The 22937-nt window shown below is 41.8% G+C and overlaps 1 protein-coding gene across 1 annotated transcript; it reads right to left on the bottom strand.

Moving 5' to 3' along the window:
• Positions 1-3474: 3474 nt before the first annotated feature.
• On the bottom strand, positions 3475-22899 carry LOC103362802 (nerve growth factor-like). The gene is made up of 3 exons (XM_008289296.1): positions 22826-22899; positions 5430-5537; positions 3475-4841 (listed from the first exon to the last, which is right to left on the bottom strand). Exon 3 carries the CDS (start codon positions 4828-4830, stop codon positions 3940-3942), a length of 891 nt encoding a protein of 296 aa, XP_008287518.1. The 5' UTR covers positions 4831-4841; positions 5430-5537; positions 22826-22899; the 3' UTR covers positions 3475-3939.
• Positions 22900-22937: the final 38 nt, after the last annotated feature.

Raw genomic sequence — 22937 nt, 5'->3', positions numbered from 1 at the left:
GTGTTTGCCAGCTGTACAAAGAATGCACTCTGCTACAATTATTTTAGTCTTTTAAATATAATGTCAATCAGCTCACTACAGCAGTAAAACTCATCATTGCAGCAACAGACTTGGAGGTGAGTTTTAAAGAGACTTTCTATGTGTGGCAGCATAGCACCATCTACTGGTTATTTATCTTCAGGTGAAGTCTCTGGAGTGTGGAGAGCTTCATATATTTCCTGGCAGATGCACAGTAGAAATGCAATGAATGGTCCCTGAGCAGTTAGCGCTGAATTGAAAAGCTTTTTAATGGCATCCGTGGAGCGACGGGAACGCTATTCACTCACTGCACTCGATCATGTTTGCTTCCGTGACCTCAAAATGAGATGTAAAGGCGTAAAACACGAGTGAGGTGTATAATAGAAAAAAGAGCCACCTTTTGCTTCCTTTCAGAATGCTGTGAATTCAGCTTCGTCTTTTCCGTCTTACACGCAGGTGGCTGCCTTGAATAACTTCACAGCTACCGCGGCAGAATCAAGAGAAAACAGGTCACGGCGGACAAACCCTGCAGCTCCTGCCAAAGTGAGAGGTTATCTGAGGTCAGCGTCTGAAAAACCTTTGATCAGACGGCCTTGCTGTGATGAGGTTTCCTGGCAACACATCCAGGGATGAATAGCTCTGTGTGTAATCTGTGAAGCAGCAGCAGCATTAGTGAAGGTGAGAGCACAGCCAGGCACCTGGTGAGCGTGATGATGTGAAGAGAGGTCCACAATTCAACTTTCAGCGAGAAGAAAGAGAGAAAGAGAGACAGAGAGAGGAGGCTTTGTGACACTCCTCTGTTCATTTGGCACCAACCTTTATTAAATAGATTTTTTCTACATGACCACAAGAGGGTAGCATCTTCTTGCCAAAGGGGATATTTAGTGTGAATTAAGGGAAGCAATGTGTTGGGAAAGATAAAATGTTCTCATGTAATATCGATGTTTGTTTTCTAGCATCTAGAGGTCCTCTGCAGTTTAGAGGGCTGAATGACCGAGCAGGCAGCCGCTGTGGGAATTTCGGTAACTGCAAATTTGCTTTGACATGTGTCACATCAAATCATTTCAAATAATTAAAGTTTTAAGGTAGGCTGTGCACTGTTTTCTGTGTTTTCTACCTGTCTTGTAAAGAAAACATGCGTTAAAAGCATCTTATTCATAAGTTTGTGTTTAGCCAAGAGGTGGCCCATGACTAAATGTTGCCCATGCGCCCCCTGTAGGAGCAAACAGGCTATTACACCACAGGCAGGCTCTTTTACATGTGAATGTGTGTGAGAAACTTCCATTTTTGGGAGGTTTTCCCCCCACACTGGCCTGATTTTGTGCTTTCACCTTAAGGTTAAAAAAAATAAAGCTGACAAATTAAAGAAACACCACAAACAACTGAGCATCACAACAACACAGCAGGCCTGTTCTTAAGAGTGAATACATACAGTTCAATGCAAAATCTGAAATATCTTCACGCTACCTTGCACACGCAGCATGTTTAGGAACTATCACAGATTTGAGCTGTGAGCGTCTTCAGAAAGCCTAGCTTCACGGTGGATTTTCTTCGGATCATCATTCTGCTGTGGATGCTGTTGTAGGACTGTCTCTGCTGACTGCTTCGGTTGATATTTAGTGAAATCCATTCTTCACCATCACTGTGCAGTTTTTTCAACAACAACCCAAAGCGGAATATTTCCACCTCATGTTTAACAGTAAAATACAGCTTCCTTTTTGTTTTTCTCCTTCAAACATCCCGTTAGCGGTTGCGACCAAACAGCTCAATTCTACCTTCATCTGCACTTGTCTCCAAAACAACTCTGACGCTTATCCAGATGTTGCTTTGTGTTGACTTGCGTGATGAGGTCACAGATAAGGTTTCCTTCTGATAACTTTTCCATGCAAACCCTGCTGTAAATGGTGCTCCACTCCTACACCAGCCAAAAAAAAAACCTCTTGCAGCTCTTTTGCGGTCATGTGGGAGTTTTGCTTTGCCTTCCTGTGCAGCAGACATGAAGATTTATCTGAAAGTTTTCTCAGTCTTCCAGATGTCGTGACTTCTGCCGTGCCCTTTAAATGCCATTTCTTTATGACATTTCAGCCAGTGGAAATATCAACATGGAAGTGTTTTGATATCTTTTCGTAACCTCACTTAACACTGGAGGTATCAGTTAGCTTCATTTTCCGATCAGTCACTTAGAACAACCCACGAAGCGTTACCACGAAGTTCAGTTCCAGTTTATCAAGCTCATGACAAGTGTTGACCTGTCTCGGAAGTCCTAATAAGTCAATTAAAGCCGAACAGCGTATTTAATGAAGACACCAAACTGAGTTTTCATGTTTGAAGAATACAGATGTTATACTCTTCTTCTGCTTCAAGAGCACTAAATCTGCTCCGGTGGCCCATGGTTGCTCAATATCTGAGATACAGTATGCTGTTATTATTTTCTTTAGATTTTCATCCGTCTGCATGCACGATCCTTATCCTCTCCAAAGACGGACTCACACGCATTCCCTGCAGTGTTTACACCGATTTTCCAAGGTGACAAGAATTCCCCACAACTGCTGGGAACATCGCAGCCAATCTATCTTCCTCTTTGTGTATAAAATGCAGAGCCTGTACGCTGCAACCGACATTCCTTCGCCCGACAACCGGTCTTTCTGTGCAGAGTTACCCTGAAGTCAGACCTGCTCTGCTCTTGGCTGCTGTCCCCTGTCGTGGAGTAGTGCTGAGTAAGACAAGTGTCATCTGAAATTTAGGACAAGCAAGTCTAAGCGAGCGTCTGGTCGTGTCGGTTTTAGCTCTCGAAACTCTTGAGTCTTCGATTTTGGAGCAAAGTTGCTTCTGAGCCGTTTTTATGAAGCAATATCCACCTGCAACCTCTTGCTACGTGGCGAATACTATTTGGGGATGTACAAGTAACACTACACGACACTTCACAAGGCGAAAAGAAAAGCAAAGATTAAAGTTAAAGCTTAAAAAACTTACTAAGGTGCACCGATGTTTCTATTTTTCTTATTTCCCGCTCCCATTTCATTGCTCCTGAGACTCACCCCATGTGCAAATCCTGCATTAACTGATCTTTAGAAAACTTGAGAACAGTGAACACAATAATGCATCATCAGCTCATTAAACCGATAAGAAAACCACGCTAGGTGATCTGGTTTCCAGCATCTAAACGAAATATGTCTCTTTTTTTTGACACCAAACGCTCCAATACTTTCACCACTCGTCACTGCCTTTGACTGTTTATTGTTTAGTGATGGGCAGCCAAGTTTTTCTCCAGAGACAGCGCTTACCAAAATTATTATTAGAACCTGTAAAATATGCAGGCTACAAAACCAGTGCAAAAAAATACAAGTTGAGTGGAACCGCAGGGGTGGGAGATAATTCTAATAGTAATAATCGAATAATAAAGCAGCTTTAAAGTCAAAAAGTGACTTACTTTCTTAAATGGACACGACAAACCAGGCAAGTACTGAGGTGTTTAATAAATAACAGCATGAACAACACAACAACATATATATATATGTATATCTATATATATATATGTATATATAAATATATATATATATATACATATACACATACCGTATATATTTTCATATTTGACTGTATAAGACATAAATATGACATGCAGTCCTCATAACTTAAAACAACCAGGACTTCTCTGACTGAGGTAGGGTCAGGGGCCGAGGGGTTGGATAGATGAAGCTGTTCGTGTGTGTGTGTGTGTGTGTGTGTGTGTGTGTTTGTATGTGTGAGCGCATGCATGTCTAAGTGTGTGCAGATTGAATGCAATGTTCGGTACAGGTGTATGTTTGGAAGTCGGGGCAGGGGAAAAGGATTACAGTATTGGCAATAAAGCTGCAGTGGCTGTTTAGGAGAAGTGTGTGCTTGGTTCATAGTTCAGCGGTCAGGAGACGTCCTCCTCAGTCAGCGGCCCAGTCGTCCTCCCCAAGACTTCCGGCTGAGAACACACACACACGCGGCATTGATGCGGATGAAACGCCACGCTGTATGTCCTTTATCGATGGTCAGGGCACTTACGAATATATGTGTGTTGGTGCAGTAGGAGTTCCAGTGGCGGCTGTCGATGCCCAGACAGCCCGAGTTGCCCGATTTGGAACCTTGTTTGCCACCTCGTCCCCCAGACCTTACCCCGTTCGCAGTCCCGGGGCCCCTGTGCGTGGGGGAACGACAGGTGGTCTCGTAGAAGAACTGTTTCTTCACCACGTTGTTGATTGTAACATTGGGCAGCACTGTCACCTCGTTCCCACGTATGTCTGTGGCTCGTGTCAGGTTGCCCACCCAGGTGTTTATGCTTTCACATACTGAGTACTCTCCTCGGTGCATGGTGTGTGATCCAGCTTTGCGCCTCACCCTCACCCCTCTCACCCCTTCAATGTCATAGCCCTCGCCTTCCAGGGCATCGTGCGATGGGGGCTCCTCACTGAAGACAACGCGGGGCGAGGAGCGGTAACGCCTCTTGGAGAAGAGCTTGGGGTCCACCACTGGGATGGAGGGGTCAGGGGGGGAATCCGACGTGGAACGCCCGACGACGGGGGTCTTATCCTGCGTGTGCAAAGCCGCCCGATGGGGCCTCTTGGTCCTGTGGTGGCTGGTCCTATGATGCTGCTGTGAACTATGGTCTTCGGAAAGGTGGTCCCTGGCTGCTGTCTGCTGTTGTCCTGCTCTGTGATTGGCTGCCGTCTGCTGTCCTACTTTGTGGTTGGCTGCCCCGGCGCCACGGGCCAATCCACCTCCCATGTTCAGCACAGCCTGGACGCCGATCAGGAGGAGCAGGACCAGTGGTGACGACCTCATGGGCACACGTCCTGAGCCAAACAAAGGACATGAAAAGTTCACAGAATGTCACGCTGATGTCTCCGGTAATATATTCACACACATTTTTATTTCATTGCTGAAACAGTAACAAATTGAAAGACAATCCTGCGTCAAGCAGAAATGCCAAAACCTCATATCTCACTGTTACTACTGCACATGACACTGGTGCCACAGCTTTCTCATATCTGGTATTTTGCACTCTTATCTTAACTAATGTTTATGTTCATGCATATGCGCATTAAGGAGACATTAGCTCTTTCTACAGAATCCTCATTGCTGCTTGGATTCTTTGAGAATTCCTTTAAAGAGGACCAACTGTATAAACATTTGCATTAAAATTGGCAATTCTTTTATGTTTCTTTTAAAAGCTACATGGTTTAGATGCAGCCCTAACATACATCATCCAAGTGGAAGCAGTAAATCTAGAAGATTGTATTTTATTTACACATCTAGTGAAGAAGTGTTTTCTGTCAGCGTGTTGCTCTGGTTGAGCAACAAATATTTTTGCAGTTCTTGTAACCACAGGAACATCTCTGGTCCTCCTCGTCTTGTTGTGCGTGTTGCGTGTTTAGGTGTACCTGTGGAATGTGTCCAGTTGAAGAGGGAGCCCCTGTGGACTCTAAAGCCAGACTCCAGTGCAGGCCGGGCCCCTCATGCCTGCCATCTGGACCCCCTGAACTACAGCTCTGTAACACACACACACGCACACACAGAATAAATGCAAACGATAGTTCACTAAAACCAATCACCATGACAAGCACTGGTAATTCAATCAATATAGCTGCCTTCAACAGTTTTGCAATTTAAAGTCACCCTAAAAGGCAAATCTGTAACTCTAGAGCACATTTACGTAGAGTATTTAAAAGACTCAATTTCAAGAAAGAGCTTTTATCCTCATGACCGGTAAATCTGTTTTCCATTTGCCAGTAAAGAGCTCAAGAGACAATTAAGTGGAACTCATTTTATATATAGCACATCGGACATACACAGTCATCTCACATTAGGTAACATAAGTGCAAGGAGAATAGTGACATCAGTCCAGAAGATAAATATGCTTTACAGTGAAGTTCAGGTGATTTTAGGAGTTCTGCAAAATTCCCATTTCTCTGTTCTTGCCCACCATTCCTTTAAAAGACATACACTATTTATCATTATCTGGCCTTATCTCATGCAAAGTACACACACACTCACCGTATTTACCTCTTAGAGCTTAGACTTGCCACACATTGGAATGTGAGGTATTTCACACCTCATTAAATGTTACGTACAATATACTGAATGTAAAGCAGTTCGACACGTCCCACCAATGGAGGATAAGAACACACGCACGCGCATACAAACTTCGTCACATGTGCAGTGTCTTTCTAGACACACATGCCAGGCATGTGCATGTAGGAATGCATGTAGAGCTGTTTTCATAAATAGTTTGCATGCTCAGATGTTGCAATGTGTACGAATACACACACCTCCTCCCATACAAACACTCTGTAGGTCACTGAGGTGAGTTGAAACTGGGGTGTCAGTATTTTTGACTTATCTGCAATGTTCTGTAAAATCCATCTTACAGATATGTTGCTGGAATACCACATAGTTTATTAATGTTGTAAATGTTTACCGCAGCATGTTTCATTTTATTGCAGCCTTCTGACTGGATAAAAGAAAAGCTACTCGTGATTTATGATCATGTTAGCAGAAATTAAACATTATGTGGTTTTTATTTTAACCTCTCAGATCTTAAATCTTCTCCAAAAAAAAAGTACTTGAGCTGACACTCTACCAGAAGAGGTCAGTGTTGCCTGCTGTGCCTGAACTGACCGACATTCAAAGACATCGTGAAGCAGCTGAGAAATATCAAAATGTCACTGGCTCTGTTCCCATTAGAAATATCAACTCAGCTGCAAGAGAGAAGCTTCGCATCTTAAATCATTCTTAAGGTATGCTGAGAATGTTAAGATCCTTGAGTTTTCTGCTCTTTCAAGCACGTTTTTTATTCTTGTTTGTCTACAAGGCGGTGATGGAAAGTAACAACAGAAGTGTATGCAAATATCGAACTCAGTGCCAAACTGAGGAACTTGAAGTGTACTTTTTAGCTCATCACATTTATACAAAAAGTAGAACTGCTGGTTCAGATTTTTGGAACCCAGACTAAGCTTTCCACAATCCTTTGTTTTGTGCTCTTGTTACCTTTTAACATACTATGACTTTTACTTATGTAAAATGCAGTCGATTTACAAGCAATCAAACACTTTTGCATTGTGGTATTGTTGTGTATACTTATGTATTACATACACCGAAGAAGTATTTACTAAATACTTCGTCAAACTCTGCCACCAGGTCAGTTTGGCATTGCATCCGCAAAACAATCAAGTAATCTTGGGTGATGGAGACAGCTATTGTTTTGAGAAACTGACCTACGAGTGATGCCTTTTGGCTTCAATAAATACACGCACACACACACACACACACACACACACATGGATCTGGTCCAAACAGGCAGCAAGTTGACTGATTTAGGCTGACGGGCAGCTCACTATTTACATGGCCCACGGTGAGCCTGGAGGATCCTAATGTTAAAAATATGTGGCTTGTGTTTAATGCCAGCGGAGCCAGCGTAAACACTGCAGAGGAGGAGCACAGGGGTCAGAGCGGTTTAGAGAGCACCTCTGACTTATAGGATTACTTCAACACTGGATCAGAATCCGTCTGACTGTTCCTCTGAAACTCTCTCCAATTACTGTATACAGAAGGACAAACACACACATGCACAGCCATGCATACACAAGCCAGAGAGATTCTCCCGAAGGCAGAACGAGATTTGGATGTGCTCCCAAAAACTGTTTGTTTGTTTTATGGTTTTGTGGCAACAAAACTACTTTTTTACTCCAGAAACTGTGTACCGGCTGAGCTGGAAAGTCAGATATGTCACCCCACAAGGTGGTGGCTGAGTGTGGAGCAGAGAATGTTCGATGAAATGGTCGAATGGATTTCACATTCTAACGTACATCTTATATCAAACGCGGGCGTAAGACGATCCATATGGTAGTGATAAAACAGGAAGTCTCAGAGTGGTGTGTGAGGCTCCCTGTGCAGGACAGTGAGCTGCTTTCCTCTTCAGTATCCAGGGAGAACACTCAGAATACACAAACACACATGGGAAATGCCTTGACGGGTAAGAAAACTTGCAGGAGACAGTCCTGTGGCCAACTAATGACAATGCTATTCCAAAACCATTAAACCAAGAGCAGCAGTAACGACAGACACCGTATGGTTTATATTTCCATACACTCAACATACTGCATTAATATAGAGCAGTATAAACAGAGCAGTTGTTGAGTATCCCTTTATGAATCATTCCTTGTACAGGTGGCATCAGGGAGGATCTTTAAGGGAACAGACTTTGCAAACGCTTGCTGAAACGCAAGGAGGTTCCCTTTCTCACAACAGGCTGGCTGCCTGACTTTGCCAGACAGTAAATCAAGACCATTGTCTGTTGAGTCATCCATCACTTTTGAAATCTGCGATGGCATGAGCGTGCCGTGCACTACATGGCACTGTCTCGTTAAGCAGGATCGCAAAAGTTGATACAAATGAAGCGGAAAGAAGACATTAGTCACAAAGCTGCGAGGTTGTGACCTGGAAAACCAATCAATGGGCAGCATGAGAAGAAAACACTCCAGACAGAAACTAATTACTTCACCGAAGGCAGTGGAGCTCAGCCACACTGTTACTGGTACTAACTGTGGAGCGTTAGCCAGTAGCACATTTTTATTTAGCCTGCCAGCCCTCAAAGCGACCTGCTGATCAGACTTTGCCGCCCACAGGTTGCCAAATTATTGCATGTTGTTGGAGAGTGTTGACCGTGACAACCAGGCAGGTGGGCCAGAACATGGGCGGCTAGTGGAGCGTCGCCTGCCATCGGTCTGAGGTTAGTTTACAGTTAGCAAGGGTTTCCTGCTATGGGTGTGATACATTAGTCATTAGTTACAAGTCCCTGTTAAAAGATGTGCAGCAGCGGCGTGTCAGCGGTTCTCTCAAACAAACACACACCTCCCTGTCAGAGCGATGACAACGGCGTCAGATTATGAGGGGGTGAGAAGGAGGGACTGACAGCGGCAGAGATAGCGAGAGGAGGAAAGAAAGGAGACGGAGAGAGGCTGATGCAGAGAAAGGTAAACAGTTTTTCTGTGTCTCTCATCAAGTCAGTGTAGCGCAGTTCCTCCTGCTGTCAACCACTGGAAATAATTATCAAGAGGGATGACCGCCAGGTCAACTTGCTCCCTTTTACACGTTTCCAAATGTTTGAAGATGTGTTTATTTCCTTTACAAAATGTTGTCTAACGCTCATTAATCTGTGTTTGAAAAATCCAACAACTTATAAGGATTGGTCTCTGAGAGGAAAGTAATCCTTGCTTTTGGAGAATCAAACAGTTAAAATCATAGTTGCCACAAATTTCCGACTTTTCACCTCACGAAGCCATGCACATGTTGTGAAGCAATAAAAAGTGTACTACTTCCATTTCTCATCCAGACACTATTTCATTCACAATTATAATGTGAGCTTGTAATCCAGAGAAAGTCTGCTTGTCACAGTTTAGATACGCCACAATGTGAAGCTAATGCACCAGCTAACATACAAGCATGAATCAAGTTTTCAGTCACGTAAAATGATGTCATGCAGCTTCTGGCAAAAGCTCAGTTACGTCACATTTTCTTCAGAGACTGTCAGTGAGCAGCCTGTTATGGAAACATGTTCAAACTCTCATATAGACACATATACACATAGCACAGGTCGGTCCAAAAAATGCAAAAAAAAAAAAAGAGGATCCGCACTTAAGATGTACTGTTTTCATTTTGTTAGATGACAAAATGTCAAAGACAAGGGCATACATTTTCAACAAAGATGGCACTTTTCAAGTAATATATTTGACAAAAATACATTAATTAGGTAGTTTGTTAGGTTTGTTTAATTGAAAAACCGACAACTAGTCTTCAACACTTATGACATTTGAAGAGTTATTTGACTGAAAACTCCCTCCTTACACTTCAGCGATCAATAAATCAATAAATACAAGTTAAACCACTGTAGGAGCAACAGCTTCAGACTCTGACATCGCCGCCTCCACACCTCACCGTATCATCGCTACGATCCTGAGCTCTTCGCCTGGCTTTCTCCACAGATGCATGTAGGTTGTTTTTGGACTCGTGTGAAAACAACACATCTCCAACAGCATCTCTCTTTATGTGCATGTTCTTTTGCAAATGTAAGCTTCGTTGTCTTTCTTTGAGCTTATGAGTGGCAACCAGCTCCCCTGCTGTCTTCTGAACTGTCTGTGAACTGAGCTGTATCTGTTGATTCATGATGATTACTGAGGTGATCCTCGCTGCTATTTCTCATCTTATTTCATTCATTTAACACACATTATGTGGTCTAATCTGCTGTTGGTTTGCCTGTGCACCTTTTTCTCTAAATCCTCCATTTTTGACAATATTCCCAACTATGGCTATTAGAACATTTTGTTTTTTACTTACTTGATTAATAAAATTGCCTTCATCATGCAATAAAACAATGCTTGGCCTTTTCTCTGAGCTCACTCTACTTGTCTTTGAAATTGTTTTCAGCTGAACATTTCCAAGGTAATTTTTAGTTGATGTACAAACAGCACCCACACATCCAGGTCTGACAATCAGATTTTATCCAAACACATTTTATTGCCATTTATAGCGATATGTTTCTCGTCTCAAGTGATCTCAAATGTGTTTTTCTTTGGAATATTAGCTATTATTGGGTTATCTGAATTTCATGAAATAACCTGTTGAACATCATTGAGGTTTGGTGATTCTCCAAATACTTCTTGGGACCGTGGTGCATATTAAAACCTCACATCGCTGAGACTCTCTCTTTTGGCCTGACAGGATGTTTTCAATTGCATGAAAATGTAATAACGTCCAGCATGCCCAAAACCGCCCACCCAAAAAAACATCTCATGAGTGAGGTTATACACATAGCTGTTGCTCTATCACAGTGTCCAAACGTCTGGAACCGTTACAACCCTGTTGTGTCTGACTCTTGCCACCTGGGTCCCCCCAAGGTGGTCTTCTTCCAGCCTGACTGAAATTAACAACTGTGTGAACACATTCACCTTATAATTTTATAACAGAAGACACAATATAAGATAAGTCTTTATTAATCCCACAGTGGTGAAAGTAGCATCACAGATAATGTGGTCATTACACAGTAAAAAGCCTATTTGTGGAAGTTTTCTGTGTCTTTGATTCTCTGACCATAGCTTTTATTCTAGTATTTAAAATCTCTTCTTTTCGTCTTTATGTTTCAAAGAGAGTTGCTGTGAGAACCGAGGCACCTGTTGTAAATCAGGAACACTTCAAACAGCGAACTCCGCTGCTCTGGCCTCAGGACACAGGAAGAATGAGACAGGCGGTGTCAAACTGACAACCACACACAACCTGCTAAAGCACTTTACTCCTCAGAGGGATGACAAATGATGCAAGATATGTAGAACAAAAGAATATTTACTGTACAAAGTGCTTCGGAGCCAAATGCTGCACAATGGAAAAAGAAAATATCTGCAGTGCTTGGCATCAGCTTGTATTAATTTAATGGGTTTATTGGGCGCAGCAATAAAAACATGCCTGGAGTTAACGACACACAGGTAAAAGCATTTCCAACTTTCAAATGGATTTCTCTACACATAAGTAGCTATCAAAAGACTGACCTTTCATTCAAATTGAACTGGCAGCCGCACAGAAGCATGCACGCATCTACTGAACATTTCCCTGGTCGGTACTACGCTGCCAACACTTGAACCTCTGAAATACAGCAAAGCCCCAGGCTTTTTATGAAACCATTTCAAACAAATGTACCTGTAATAAAACCATAAACGAAATAGATGCTATGCAATTGGAGACTGACTACCCAGCATCCAACGTTGGCGCCTGTAGAACTTCTTTATATGTATATATCCCTGTTTTACAACACTGTTATTATCAGCTGTGGTAAAATAAAAGCTTGTGTATGTCTGTAGAGGGCATCTTGAGAATATCATGGAAGCAGGCGGCCATGGTGTGGAAACTAAACGGAACAGACTTGGCCGAGAGCCAGTGTCTTCATCCTGCATGCCTTTCTCCGTTTCTGTGTCTTTTTTTCAGTTATCTTTCATTCCACTTTTGCTCCAGGAATCTGACCAAATGTTCATCATTCCTCTAACAGTTTAAAGCCAGAGGTAACTTCCAGGCTACGTCTGTTTCTGTGTCTAACAGCGAACAGATTTCAGCACTATAAAAAAGCGCATGTGTGCAGGTGCCGAGCGCTGGATCGGACCGATATTCGCTCGTCTCCGGGGAAAATTACACAACCTTTTTCTGATCAAATCCAAAGACCCTCAAAGTGGAGATGGGATCCCTTGTCTTTTGACCATCTTAAATCAAGACTGTGCATGTGTGTTTGTTTTGTTTTGCGAGTTGTGGAAATAAAATGATTGGCTACTGCTTAAAAAGCTGTAAAATTTCTTCTATGAAGACATACCAAGCACACAGATAATACGATTTTAATTAGCTTTCCCACTGGAAAGAATTTCTCTTGGAAGTGGGACTTGTGACTGCATATGGCTCCACTTTTACTCTTTCAGCAGCGCAAACTGTCCAAGAGAAGTAGATGTCAAAGCATTGTGTTTAGAGGGAAAACCAACGCACTGTGAAACAATAGGTGCAATAACATGCATATGAACTTTAAGTCACTATAGCGTCTTCTTTGATGTAGCAAGTTGAATCAAGAGCATTTCAGCACTAAAAGGCAACATGAAAATTCAGTCCAATACGCTATTACACAGTTTCAGGAACCACATTCCTTGGAATAAACTGTATCTCTCCAGCCTTATGATATTTTTATCTGAGTTTCAGCAAACATTTCACACACCTTCATCAGTGCTACATGCAGCAAAACTTTTCATGCCATTTCTTGACACCACATCTGTTCCAGAGACATGTTTTATTTACAAGGGTAACCCGGAGACAAAGCAGAGACATGGCTATAGCGTAACCCTCAGCCTTTCCATTATTGTCACACATTGTCTTACAGTAAGTTAAACTATGATTCATCATAATAGAAAGATTGGATCCTTGTGGTGTTTGTGAAAGGAATCTACAATAAACAACATTTTAGCTGACTTTTATTTAAGCAGTAATTGGATTTGGAAGAAAAGGATGAGTAGCAAATAGAAACTGTAAAGTGAAACAATGCAGCTCTTTGTACACCAAAGGATATCTTTGGTTTTTTTTTCTTCTCCCTCTTTTTTTTTTGTTTAATAATGTGGTTTGCAGCACTTTCCCAGAAAAAAAAAATCCCTATTTTGCTTTTTAAACTATGTTATGTAATATGAATGTTCCTGAGCATGTTTATGAACAGGTGGCTTTATGATATGTTTCCATTTAGGAAACGCATTACTGTTTATTTATTAAACCAGAACATGAGTGAGACCATTCCCCCCATTCCTCTAGAGATGCAAAAAAAAAAAAAATCAGCATATCACAAACTAAGAACTATTGTGCGTTAATAAAAACTAAAGGTGTGTTCACATTGGAGCAGAAAAACAAAGGTCTGTGTGTTCTGTGTTTGATGTCCCGGCATTTACGGCTCCAGAACTCCCAGCGGTGTTGCACTTAACATCTGTAGGATACAAGGCCAAATTGTTCTTGTGCAGTTCTTGAAATTGCAAAACACAAGCATCAGACAAAAGGTTAGTGTAACTTGAGTTGAGGTTCAACAAATTTGAACTTTGGGCACACCCTCGCTTTGCTTGGTGCGCTTACAGTCACATGTGGGCAGATGTAGCGATAGATAAAGCAAACACGAAACTCACCCAATTCTCCTTTCATTAAACAAAACATCCTCACAGACAATAAATTTAAGTGGTGTGATGCTGTTAGATGCTCTACGGGTTTATGTCATGGATGCAGAACTCCAGGCATGAGGTTCTTTTGGCAATGAGGCAAAACTGCAGCCAAAGCACCACAGGGTGAGTTCGTGAAATTGCTTTATCTCCTTGTTTCTCCCCCCTTTTTCTTCCCTCCCCAAAATTGGGCCCATCCCCAGTCAACCCACCCTCTCCCTGTGCTGGACCAGTGGACGTGGGAGGCCAGTCCTTCAGGCCTTGAAGGCAGGATGAACACAATGATTAACATGTTTTCCAGACCCCTAGTTTTTATGACCTTGACATTCAACAATCTTCTCATGACAAGTGGTTAATCTTTTGGCATGGCTGTGGTAATAACTCCCCCTTCCTGGTGAGAATCTGAAATCCCACAACAGTGAGGGGAGAAGAGGAGGAGGAGGAGGAGGAGGGCTGGAGGCAAGAATGCTCGTCTGGCCACGGACGGAGATGAAGACACGGGGATGGAGAGGAAGGAGACACGCAGGGATGGTGGAGAGACGAAAACGTGTAGCGGAGGGCGGGATGGGCAATGAGACGTCTTGGGAGTTGAACAGATAAAGGAGCATGTGATAGAAAGAAGAAGGACGGACTAGGTTGTAGGGGAACAGAGGTGGAAACAAAGGAGTTCAAGGACAGGGTCGGAGGGAGGAATAAAAGCTGTGGGGAGTTGGAAAGCATTCAGAAGTAAGGGACATGTTGCGTTTCATCACCGCGCTTCTTCCCTCAATAGCTTTAACAGAAAAATGCCCTCTGCAACAGGTCTCGGAGCTGCTGCAAATCATGTTGCTTATTTAGTCTCAGGGCATCCATCAGTGCACAACTTTAAAAAACATGTATCCAAGAAGAAGTTCAATTGTGTTGATTCTAATCCTCTTGGAGAACATCGGCGTGTACGTGACGTGGCTAAAGTCACTAACAGCGACTAAGCAAAACAAATCTCAGTCCTGTTTCTGATAGAGATCGCTGACTAATGTGAGCGTGACTCATTCAGATTCATCATCCCGAGTTTGACTCATCTTACGATATGATATCTGTGATTTGAATGTGCCGTTCACAGCTCGTGGCCCTGACAAAATCGAGCATATAGATTTGTGTGCGACTTTGACTACGCGGCGCTGTAAACAAAACAGCAGAGAAGCGATTGTGGGTGAGTCACCCAGGTACGCTTTTCGACGGAACATAAAACGAAACATGGGCGTAAATAGACAGATGTGCTCGCTCAGACACCCACGTTTTCCATTACGCCGCATTTATTCTGCGCTCTCGCCTGATGCCATGAGCATGGGCGTGGGCCTGTAGACGTAAATTGAGTATATGTTGCGTCAGACATTTGGATTTGCATGTGCGGTATTCCTTTAATGCTCTCGCTTGGATTCTGTAATGACAGTTTCCACTTTCCAATAAACATAGAAATATTGTTCACATTTGATTTGTGGCTAGGAAGGAGAGCAAATAAATAAAGTTCCGGTTAAATCCCCTGTGGAGGTTTTTAGTGATGATGAGTCAATTTTAACTCGTGGTGACTGTGTTTAGGAAGTTGTTCCAACACAGAGGAAGTGATCTGGCTGCAAGCTAGCACTGAGATATGCCTTCCACTTTAAATCGGTGTACAACGGATTTGATTACATTAACTTCATTGAATTTTCATTTGGTGGTTTGGTTAACCAACAGTGTAAGTGCCTTGCTCCAGGATACTGACGGAAAACATGTGAAGCCCTAAGTTGCATGATAAAATCCTGCTGCCATGCGGCCTTAAAGAAGCAAAAGCATTTCCACAGCAATGAGCAAATCCTAATTTTGTTATTTGAATCATCATTTAGCCGTGGTAGAAACTATAGATGCCAGTTGTAGTCTGCCAGTCCAATATAATAAATATTATCTCAATAACTATTGGATGGATGACATTTTGTACAAAAAGACGTGGTCCCAATGAGGGAATCAGGACAGGCAGTTTGATTCAGTCTCTGGGAATCATGAATAAGGTTTAAAGTCTGGTCAGTAGTGCTAGACTTTGATGTACAGCATAGCACTACTAGGATGTCAACCTTTTCGGATATTTTAAAATAAACATCTACTGGGTTGATTGGTGCAACATTTTGTACAGTCCTTCACGGTTCCTTGATGATGATCCCCTGACTTGCACAATTCTGGTTTATGACCACATACATGCAAAGGTAAACATGAAACATGCATCACACAAGTATCACAGCTTGCTCACAGTGAGCATGTTATACTGTTACAGTAATGCTAGCATGACTATAAGCTCATTGAAAACCAAAGATTAAGGATTCCCTCTCGTTAACATTAAACCTTGCTGAAACTACCTGGAATATTCAGCTTTGTTCTCTTGTTAAACAAAACAGGTAAGTGAAATCCACTTTGTTGTGTTCTTACTCATGCTTGAACCGAATCCTCTTGGGATTGCAAAAAAAAAACAACAACTTGATGTTGTCTTCACTCCCACTGTTTGTTTGATTACAGTCTCACACCTCATACTAAAAACTTGACCCGACCATTTTGTCTTCTGTGTGGTCTCTGCATCGTTCTGTCATCACTCTCTCTCTCTCTCTCTCTCTCTCTCTCTCTCTGGCTGCTTCTGTCTCTCTCTGCCTCCCTATCTCCCTCTCCATATCTCCCGTCCCTCCCTCTCTTTCCCCCCCTCTAGCTGATGTCAACCACCTGTCTGCGTGGGACCTCCCAGGCCCATCCTCTGTCTGTTAACAGCATGCCATGTTCAGCGTGTGAGCAGAGCTATGGTGAAAGAGATAAAGCGGCTACTTTCCAGTGTTTTTGTGACCTACAGCAGGGGTTTAGATAAATTAATATTTAGTGTGGAGCTTGATGCATCAGCTCGACGGAGAATCCAGCAGAGAGAAATTGCTTCCTACAGCGTCATCCTTCCCAAAAGTCCTCATGACACATCATTAATCCTCAGGTTTTAACTATAACAAAAGCTGATGACAGATAACACGGATAGTTTGAAGGCAGCGGTGGAGAAAACGGCTCGTAAAGTCCGTGACACTTTGCTAATTTGGGGGGGGGATTCTGTCTGGCTGGGTGAGACAACTTGAAGCACAATGACGCCCTAATAATTTCTGCTGGTTGTGTAGGAGACCGATCTGTTATGACGAGCCAGCGGCGCATCCTCCTGCATTCTGTGCATTCTCAAATCAGCATAATCCAAATAAGTGCATAATAAGTGGCTTCACTTGTATCCTTGGGGCTAAGGCGTGTGTATGTGTTTGATGCGTATCCAACACAAACACACATATACATACACATGCACACACATGCATATTACTCATGCACAAAGCACATTCTTCCTGCTGGTGAAGTTTGTGTGTCCATTTGTTCTGTGGATAACTCTTGACAGTAAAGTAAGTAAACTTGATCTCTCTAAGGCTGGTAATTTGTTAGACCAGATTATTTTTATGTGGTTAAAAAAAACATTTTTACAAATGAAGCAAAGAAAAAAACAATACATGAACACTAATGCAAATTTCATCTTATCTGAGGCTTTGGAGCCAATTTGAATATATGAAATCATCAAGTATTTTGTTCTGTTGATGGCAACAAGGGAGAGTTTCATGTCCGGACAAGCTACAGTCAAACTACCAAGGAAAGTGAGAGTGAGACTGTCATTGCATCAATCCAAACGCGCACATACACATAAAAAGGAGCTGCGGTGAAACATTTCAAAGCAGCAGACAAGCACTGAGTCAACAGATTAAGACCACAACACTGTTATTTTTACTGGAAGAAAAGCCCAGGTAATTTGGTGATTTATCAGCTACTGTGTTTGGTCTACGTGCACATGCATGAGAAGCCGGTGAGCCATAGCTAAAAGTCACAGAGGCATTTAATCTGGAATGAGCAGGCATGTCGGCACATTTAGGTGTCTTTTTTTTGGGGGGGGGTGCATATACAGCGCACACATGCACATGTATACACACTAAGACAAACACACGCACACACAGGCAGAAATAACCCTTTGATGGAGCACCTGTCGAAATCAGATCTCGAAACACAAACACTGACTCACATTAACAGTCCTGGATTTCATTTTCAACGTATGGAAAAGTGTAAACACAGGAGTGTGTTATTTTTAATTTTGTACAGTGCAAAGGAGGTGAAAACCTGGTCCCTATAAAGCAAGTCTGACAAGAATTCTGTCCAAACCCGGTAAGGTACAAATGTCAAACAATGTTAGCCGTGATTTCTGTTGAATAAGTTTTCTCCCAAACACTGTGAGAAGTTGTTTGCAGAGGAAATGTCAACAAGAATTACTGCGAAAAGGTGACGTTACGTTTCCGCATTTTCTGCTACGAGCTCTCTGCTCCTGCGCCTTACGGTTCAGGATTGTGACCTGCGGTGACCTCCAGATCCCTGTTTTCCTCGGCGAGCACAGACGTACGACCCCGGGGCCGAACTCTGACCTTTCGCCTTTCCCACTGATTCCAGACAGACCCTTCAGCTGGTTCACTTCACACCAGATGTTCTTTGCCCGACTCTGTGCGTTGACCCAGCAGATAACCAGAGTCCTGGGTTTACATTTTGACCCGTGAATTATCTTCTCCTCGTTTTTCTCAAAGGGAAGTTTTGTTCTAAACGTTGGAGCGTCGGTGGACTATTTCTCACGGAGACAGGGCGATTATTTTGTCTAATCACGCGTGTTGCTTTTATGTCATCAAAGTTAAGGTTGGACTGATTTTAAGCAAAACACGCACCTCTAAATTGTCAGTTGCATAAATTTAAAGTGTAAAACAACAGAAAATAAGCTAATGTGTTTTGTCAAGCAAGCTTTTATTAATAACCCCTATAGCCCCTTGTTATCCTTTGACCAGACTGTGACTTGAAGTTGCCAACTGTGGCACACGTAAGGCCTCACAGCAGGATACTCACAGATATGACTCCTCTAATATCCAAGAGAGCTTTTAATGCTGTGGGTTCATTAAATTAATGTTCTTGTCTATGGCAGAGTATGACAGTTAGTGCTATTTAAACTGCTGGTATTAAAGATGTGAGGGAGGCGAGAAAAAACAGGACGAAGACGATGCTGTCAAACTTTTGGAAAAGTGCAGAAAAAGGACGACGAGGTCTTTAGGTAACGCTTTTGAATGATAGGTCACGTCATCACGGTTGGTATAAACAGTGCCCATGAATAATTGGACTATTAACCACTGAATCTGACTGTATCATGTTTATTCTCCCTCAAGCTTTTGTGGTCTGATAAGAAATTATCGTAGACATTGTCTGTCAATGTGAACAAACCTTTAATTATCGTTTTTGTTGCCAGCTGGCACAGTCCCAGATTGTCTAGTAGCACTGAGCAGTACTTAAGTCAAGTGTGGTGGTATGGCATCTTTACCAAAATAACAAGGGCTTTCTCCTGAACAACATTCGTTATGTAATTTAACATGTCTATTAAACTAAGTCACATAGTTCCAGCTCTATATTAAGGCTGCAAGCAAGTGAAGGAGCAGCAGTTCAACTACTGGTGCTCTGCATGAATAATTAAACTGTAACTAAATTAAACACATTGCAATAATATAAAAATAATCTCTACGTCATTTATCTGAGTATAAACATTTGTTCATATGGCTATAAATGATATACTGTAGGTTACAATAAATATAATGCGCCCTTATTTTCTTTCTACAGGGCATATCTGTGTCTTTTTGTGTGTTAGTTATAACAATAACTACTACATGCATGATAAAAAAAATGTAATCATCCAGGTGGGTTTAACAACTTTGGTTTATCAACAAGGAAGTTACTTGACAATGAACCATGTTTATTTTTACGACGGTTGCAATTTTAGCGTCACTTTCAGACTCACTGCGGCTGACTTAAGGCCTCGGGGTTAAAAAGCCAAGGTTAAATTGACAGTCCAGGTGTGCTGTCACAACCTCTCTCCCCTTCCCAGGTGTCCTATACAACACCACACAGTCTAGACAGCTCCCATCATTCCACCCTTTATGTGCTTAAGGGGCAGATTCTTTTCCTGTCATAATCTGAGCGAGTGCAGTTTCACAGATTTATACGCTTATTGGGACGGTGGCTTTCTGTAGCTGCTCTCCAGAGGAGAGAAATAAAACACAACTTGGATACAAATACCAATGTCAATGAGAATGACAGTAATGTCTAAACTGTTTAAAAAAAGAAAAAAAGACCTCTGTTAATCAGATATTCATGGACCCAGATTAGAATTAGAATCAGCAAATTCATCAACCTATGCACCTATGAAAACAGTCACACAAAAACAAATCCTGATCTACCACTGAGAAGGGAACAAACTATTGAGCTGCTGCGTGTTTTACCACTAAAAATGATGCCTCTTTTTAAAATGTTTGCTATCTATGGCCTGCATCATTCACAACCGAACAAAACATTTTCAATTAAAAACATTTCTTGCAGCTACATGACCCTTTGGTAGGATGACAATCTAGTTCCCAATCCTGGGGTCAGCTAACACAACGCAACACTAGCTGACCTCCATCCAGTATTAATAAGTCGTTTGACCCAGTGTTGGTGTTATTGAATAAACAACCACTGAGTTCTTTACCTAATTAAAATATGGTTATTTCTACCCAGTGTAAGACCCAACATGATTCATTTGTGCCAGTTTTGAAGGGACAACGAGGTGTATGGCAAACAAAACTGCAAGGGATGCCATTTATTTTTGTAAATATTGAGAACAAATAGTGGCAGGCAACTTTAAAAACAGCTAGAGCGAGTTATAGCAACCATTCCATGTTTTTGTTTGGGATAAATAATCCCACAATTTTTGGCTTTTTTTTTTTTAACCCATCAGTACCCCTGTGTCACTGTATGTTTTAAACTAAAGCATTCCTCGTAACTACTGACAGAGTTCAATATTTGTTTCATAGCAACATCACACAATTTTACGTAGCTTATTTTTTGAGTGACAGTTAAGTCTCTCTCTCTTTCTCTCTCACACACAAACACTGTAATAGACACATACAGAATTGCACATACAAATACACTGGTGCTAACATAGAGAAAGCTGTAACTCAGCTTCAAAGGGAAACCTGAGAGGGTCATGAATAATCACAGACATCTTTGTCTGCGGGGGAAAACAGCACTGTCCATCTGCCCTCCATACACATACGAACACAGTTCATATGGCTTAAGCTGTTTTTAGCTTCGGCATACGTTTCTGAGTATGAAGGCTTTATCCGTAAGGACTATTTCCACTTTAAGCTCCAAACAGACAGATATCATCAGTTTTTCTGGCCAGAAATTTAGCGAAAATGAGTTTCAAATTTATTCTTGATGTTCAAACTGAATCAAAGGGTTGGAAGCTATGTCACAAATGCCCCTTTAGTCTGAAAGTCTGACAGACAGTTTGAGGCTAGTCAGGAAACACTGTAAACACACAGATTCAAATGCAGATTACAAGCCCAGGGAGAGAGTTGGGTAAAAGATATGAGCACTAAAAAAAAAAAAGATAAACTCCACACAAAAAGAATCAATCTTGATGTGCAGAAATTTTAGCCAAGAAATGAAGCCAATAAGTTCATTTTCTCTCCATTGTTGAAAGAAAGTAAACGTGGGCCAACTTTCTTGTATCTCTCTTTTTTTTTTTTTTAAATCTTCAAAGCTGATGTATACAAAGCAAAAAAAATAAAATATATGCAGTTTAATTTCAGGCGGGCTTTTGAGAAATGTGCTCTGAATTATCCTGCATTGACAAAATTCACGCAAAGACAAAGCGCAGGACCTGTTGAGATGTCACGTTAGATATACAGCCAGATTGCTGCAGAGAGGAAAACACTGTCCGCTCCCCTCAGGCAGTAAAACTGAAACTCATGAACAATTTCACATTTTTAAAAAACATGGAACAAAACAGCACATTTCTCTTAACTTTACTCACTCATGTCTACTTTGAGCTGATATTACTGAACTTTTCAATACATTTTCTCTTTTTTTGAGGGAGAAAAAAAATGAACTGACTATCATTTGGTATTTGTGAATTTTACAGACCGACAACTTGTAGTTTTTTTTCCTTTTTACATCTTTTAGAACTACAGACGATCAGATGAACACAACAGGTTTAACATGGTTGACCGTATACCTATATGACATTGTTGGTGTCACTGGTGTGTAATGTTTGTTTGTGTGCGTAAATATTGGTTCGCAGTGACATTCCTCCCCTGTCAAAGCCCGAAAGGAATTCCCTTGTAGGAGTGGCAAGCATGAGGTCTGTGTTTAGCACACACGCTTGCTTGCACACACAAACACACTCGCACACACACACACACTCGCACAATTACAAATATGCATATCAGAGTAAAAAAAAAAAAAAATTGATCAGTAGCACTCCTTTACAAGCGCCAGGCCCCACCCAGACATGAGGATAACCTCAGCAACATGCTTCATGTTGGACATTGGAGCTCATCAGAATCTACAAGTCTTTTGAGGGTTGTGTAACATGAGTGGGGAGAAAGACAGATAGAAAAAGAGGGGGAGAGAGATAGACAGAGAGAGAAAGACAAGGTAACCTGATGTCCCAGGAGTTTTCTGGACAGTAAACGGGTTCTCATTGAAGTTTTGGAGGACCCCTCTTTTTTTTTTTTTTTTTTCTTTCCTAATCCTCACCTCTATTCTCTCTTTCTCTCTACACCTCTTCCATTCACTCTCTCCATCTGCATATACCTGGAAAACTACCGACTCCAAACAGTGAAAGAGCACATTCGCCCCCTTATCTTGTTAATTTAATTTTTTTTACAGTCCCTCCTGTGTGTTGTAGTCAGCTGGAATTTTCTCCCCTCAACAGAAGGACTAACTGGCTGCTGCTGCTGAGCCCAATCTCAATTCACAGGCTCCACTTTCACTTAATGACAGGTATGAAGAAAAATTCAAAAAAAAAAACTTTAACACACAGTTGTTGTTTTTTTTTTTTTTTTAAGATAAACCTTTTTTCCTCTGACCTACATGGACACACCAACCCCACACATTTACAGCATGATTAATTAGTTTTTAAAGAACATGTTAGAACTCACCACTCTAGTAATAATCCTCCTTCTCTCTCTCTCTCTCTGTCTCTCTCTCCAGTGGGTGAAAACTTCCAACAGAAAGTCTGCTATATTCCACCTCACACTCTCTCCAGACCAG

Source organism: Stegastes partitus, unplaced genomic scaffold (genome assembly GCF_000690725.1).
Source record: "Stegastes partitus isolate 25-593 unplaced genomic scaffold, Stegastes_partitus-1.0.2 Scaffold605, whole genome shotgun sequence".
In the NCBI taxonomy this organism is placed as follows: Eukaryota; Metazoa; Chordata; class Actinopteri; family Pomacentridae; genus Stegastes; species Stegastes partitus.
The sequence above is the reverse complement of the archived record's forward strand: the minus strand, read 5'-3'. Positions and strand labels throughout refer to the sequence as shown.

Bases quoted from the DNA above. Each gene is read 5' to 3' on its own strand.
- LOC103362802 (XM_008289296.1), bottom strand. From the start codon at position 4,830: ATGAGGTCGTCACCACTGGTCCTGCTCCTCCTGATCGGCGTCCAGGCT.